General features: G+C 45.6%; 1 protein-coding gene across 2 annotated transcripts in view; it reads left to right on the forward strand.

Annotated features, from left to right (window-relative positions):
• Positions 1–1,957: 1,957 nt before the first annotated feature.
• The window catches only part of Mrps10 (mitochondrial ribosomal protein S10), an 8,702-nt gene continuing 6,153 nt past the window's right edge, over positions 1,958–4,506 (forward strand). For both annotated transcript variants that reach the window (XM_023722046.1, XM_004624141.2), the window contains exon 1: positions 1,958–2,023. In XM_023722046.1, coding sequence (XP_023577814.1) covers positions 1,976–2,023 — 48 coding nt within the window. In that variant the 5' untranslated portion in view covers positions 1,958–1,975. The remainder of the gene's footprint in view (positions 2,024–4,506) is intronic.

Below are 4,506 nucleotides of genomic sequence, written 5' to 3' on the forward strand. Positions count from 1 at the left end.
TACGCCTCTTAGGCAGATGCAGCGGCCAGGGTTCAATCCCCGGCCCAGGTGCTGGCCCCGCCCCCAGGACACACTGAGACTGGGCGTGGTGGCACATGCCTGTAATCCCAGCACTTGGGAGGCTGAAAATTGGAGAATCACTACAAACCGATCTATGTAGTGAGACGCTATAGACTCTGCAGACCCTGTACCAAATACAGGGAAAAAAAAAGAAAGAAAGAAAGAAAGAAAGAAAGAAAGGAAGAAAGAAAGAAAGAAAGAAAGAAAGATCTTATCATTTTTTTCTATTCTCTTTAAAATAATAAAAATTAAGAAAGGGCTTTAGGGATCAATCCCAAATTCTGAAAAAGAAAGAAAGGAAGGAAGATCGGTCAGAGTAGAGAAGAAACTTGCCGAGGCCGGGAAGATAGCTCAGTAGAATAAGCATTTGCCTGGGCCTGAGTTCAATACCCAGTTCCGCAAAAAAAAAAAAAAGAAAGAAAGAAAGAAAAGAAAAGAAAAACTTGCCCAAAATCAGAGCTAAGTGGTTAATTTGGAATTAGAAACTAAATTAATTCCGGGAATGGTGGCACATGCCTTTAATCCCAGCACTCAGGAGGACGAGGCAGGAGGATCATTGTGAGTTCGAGACCAGCCTTGGCTGCAAAATAAGCTCAAGGCCAGCGTGGACTGCATAGTGAGATCCTGTCTCAAAACAACAACAAAAAGCCAATTATGTCTAAAAAAACAAAAGAAAAAAATTACATCTAAATTTTCAATTAGGGGGCGTGCTCATTAGCTCAGGTGTTTAAGTGCCTGCTGAAACAAAGCAGTCAGGCTCAGGATGCTGTGGTTCGATCCCCTCATCCCCAAGCCAAACCAGACCTGCCCTGAAGGCAACCTGAGTGGCCGCCCCCCAACCGAAAAAAAAAAAAAAAAAAAAAAAACTTCTAAAGTTTCAACTATGATAAGTTGCATATATTAACAGTACTTTAGAAAAATAAAGCTTAGAAATTTGCACAAAAGTCAAGTGTGGTGGCAGATGCCTATAATCCCAGCACTGAGGAGTCAAAGACAGAAAGAGGGGCTGGTGAGATGGCTCAGTGGTCTAAAGCGCCTACTTAGAGCAAGCTTAGCAAAGCACAGGGACCGCGGTTCGATCCCCCAGCACCACATGCCAACCAGCCCCGCCCCCTGGTGGGCTGAGCTGGCCACACACACACACACACACACACACATAAAAAAAAAAAAAGACAGAGACAAATGAGATATTTATGACAGCAAATCCAGTTATAAGCCTCTTCACTTGGAATTGAAATTATGGTGTATCTCAGTACTTGGGAGGCCGAGGCTGAGGCAGGAAGACTGCTGTGAGTTGCAGATCAGCCTGGGCTACAAAGTGAGCCGAAGGCCAGCCTGAACTGCATAGTGAGACCCTGTCTAAAAAACCAAAACGAACAAGCAAAAAACTATGATGAACATTCTCAACTAGACTAAGTACTTAGGGGTTGCCACGGCAGGTGAAAGCGTTACTGGTGAATCTCAGAGAGCGGAGTAGCACAGAGAAAGGAAGTATTCGAGATCAGTAGGACAGTGGTATTCAAGTTAGTCGGAAACAAGGACCCCAGCCAATGTTGGGAAAGAAAGGAAGTTTACCACCACAAAAGACCACCCAGAGGAGGTGAAGGACTAAGATTTGGACGCAGCACTAGTGTTTCCACACGTTTTAATAACCAACAAAACCAAGCCACGAATGGCTTTGCAGATGAAAACCAAACATCGTGTTTTGTAGGTGAAAACAAAGGACTTGGTAACAACTAAGTATCAGCTGACGCGATTTTATCCAGCCGGGGTTAGGATCCTACAAAAAGCAAGGGATCACCTCTCTATGGTCGTTCGTGGGCCAGACGACCGGCATACGCTCTGTCTTCCTCGAACTCTATGGTCGACGAAGGCGCTGTGACCCGGAAGCGATCCGGGTAGGCGGGGCAGCAAGATGGCGGCGCGGACGGCGGTTGGCGCTGTGAGGGGGTACCTCTGGCAGGTAAGGCGCGGACGCAGGGCGCGGTAGTAAGTCTTGTGCCACCACTGTCCCGCCCACCGGGAGTCTTCCTGGTATTTATTGCTCACCTTAGACCGTTTGCAGGAACAACAGGGCTGGTTTTTATCTCTAGTTCTCTCATTGCATTAAATGAGAATGAACACATCGGGACGAAGGCCGGAGTAAGAATTGAGGTCGGGCCGGGGGAGATAGTTCTGCGGCATAAGCGACGTCGGCCTGGCGACCTCAAGGTCATGAGTTCGATCCCCGGTACCAAAAAAAAAAAAAAGAAAGAAAGAAATTGATGTCAGGGCCAGTAAAAATAATGAGCGCCACTACTTAACATCAGCTGTTCCCACAGCCCGCCTGTCACGTTTGCAAAACAAACCCTAAAGGCCAGAGACTCCGGGGCTGAACTGTCGGGGGCAGGAGGATCTCCGTCCGCGTGTTCGAGGCCCGCTTGGGCTCTTTAGAGAGCTCCTGACCCAAAACAAGCACTGACAATTTCGTTACACGATTGCGTGATTAGCATTTTATGGAGAACACCTTTTTGAAAAAACGAAAGCTCACTTAGCGCGGAGTAGTGATGGTTTACACCTTTGCAAACCCGGTTACTATCCGGCCCGATAGAAGACAGCTGGATTCTCATTTGTCTCTGCTTCCAGTCTTTTGCTGTGTCGCACCTCATGCAGCGCAGGGACGATTACACTGGGGAAAGAATAAAAGTGGAAAGATTTCATCTAACAGTGTTGCCATGGAAATATGATTTCCTCAACCCACCAGAAATGTCTAGGAGACCCTCCAGAGAGCTCAGACCACTCTTTGCAAACCACTGTTCTTTTTTTTTGTGGAACCGGGAATTGAACTCAGACCCTTACACTTGCCAGCGAAGCTCTTATTCCACTGAGCCATCTCCCTGGCCCCCAAGAACCACTGTTCCTAAGGAAAATCATATGAAGTTGAAATTTTTAACTAGCACAGACTTATCTAGACAAACCTCCCATATACATACACATGCCCTCAAAAAATTGAGAGGCGTGCTGGTGAGATGACTCAGTGGTCTAAAGCACCTACTTAGAACAAGCTTAGCAAAGCACAGGGACCGTGGTTCAATCCCCCAGCACCACATACCAGCCAGCCCCGCCCCCTGGTGGGCTGAGCTGGCCACACACACACACACATAAATAAATAAATAAAATTTTTAAAAAATTGAGAGGCAAGAAAAAAATTGGGAATTTCAAGAATATCTTGTGGTATAGTAACACTACACATGTATTAAAATCCCACACTTAAAAAAAAATTAAAATTAAAGGGCTGGTGAGATAGCTCAGTGGTCTAAAGCATCTACTTAGAACAAACTTAGCAAAGCACAGGGACCGCGGTTCAATCCCCCAGCACCACATGCCAGCCAGCCCCGCCCCTGGTGGGCTAAGCTGGCCACACACACACACACACACACACACACACACACACCAGGCCTGGGAGGTGTCGTCTTCCTCAGACTCGTGCTCCCCCCAGCTGGGTTGTGGGGTTCTGTGTGAAGAGCAGCGCATACCTCATACTAGCTTGAATTGTGCTCGATTTCCTTCTTTTATTCATCAGAGACCACAGCAGAACATGATGATTTTTTGTCTCAACAAGTGTAAAGACACTAAACTAAGAACAAGTTTAAAACATGGAGGTGCCTAGCAGCTGTTTTAACTAAGCTTCATTGTGCTAACTTGTTACTGTCATCTTCATTGTCTCTTTAAGAATTCTATCATACTTGGCGTGGGGGGAGATAGCTCAGTAGAATAAGCACCTGCCTGGCAAACACAGGGTCCTGAGTTCAATCCCTGGTACCTCAAAAAAGAATTCTATCATTCTTGCCACTTTCTCAAGCTATACTTTTTTTCCTCTTATGTATTTGGTGCAGGGTCTCACTATGTTCAGACTCACAGTGATCCTCCTGTTTCAGCCTCCCCAGCGCTGGGATTACAGGTGTGCACTATTACGCCTGGTCTCTATGTAAGAACCCTAGTCACTTCACTTGCCTAAGCAGGACTTAATCTGCTGACCTATCTTGCAGGCCCTTCAGGTTAAACTTTTTAAGTCTCAGGAAAGCTTAAAGGAAACAAACTACATTATGGTAATACTGTTTTAACTTTTCCAAAACAAAAAAGTTTTCTGCCACCAGGGGACGCTCATGAGAATGGATTTAGCGATGTCAGGGTTCCCTGGCATGGGCCGCAGTGGTATAAATTACAGTCTGTTCTGTATTTTCGTTTATAAGCTAATTATTCAACCAGTATATATGCTTGAAAAGCTGTATGAAAGCCTCAAAAGAAGTGTACTTATTCTTTTGTTTGTTTTGGGTTTTTTTGTGGAACTGGGGATTGAACTCAGGCCCTTGTACTTGCCAGGGAAGCGCTTATTCCACTGAGCCATCACCCTGGCCCCCTGTTTGTTTTGTTTTTTAGTGTACTTATTCTTTTTTTTTTTTTTAA

Source organism: Octodon degus, unplaced genomic scaffold, assembly GCF_000260255.1.
Source record: "Octodon degus isolate 3935 unplaced genomic scaffold, OctDeg1.0 scaffold00005, whole genome shotgun sequence".
In the NCBI taxonomy this organism is placed as follows: Eukaryota; Metazoa; Chordata; class Mammalia; order Rodentia; family Octodontidae; genus Octodon; species Octodon degus.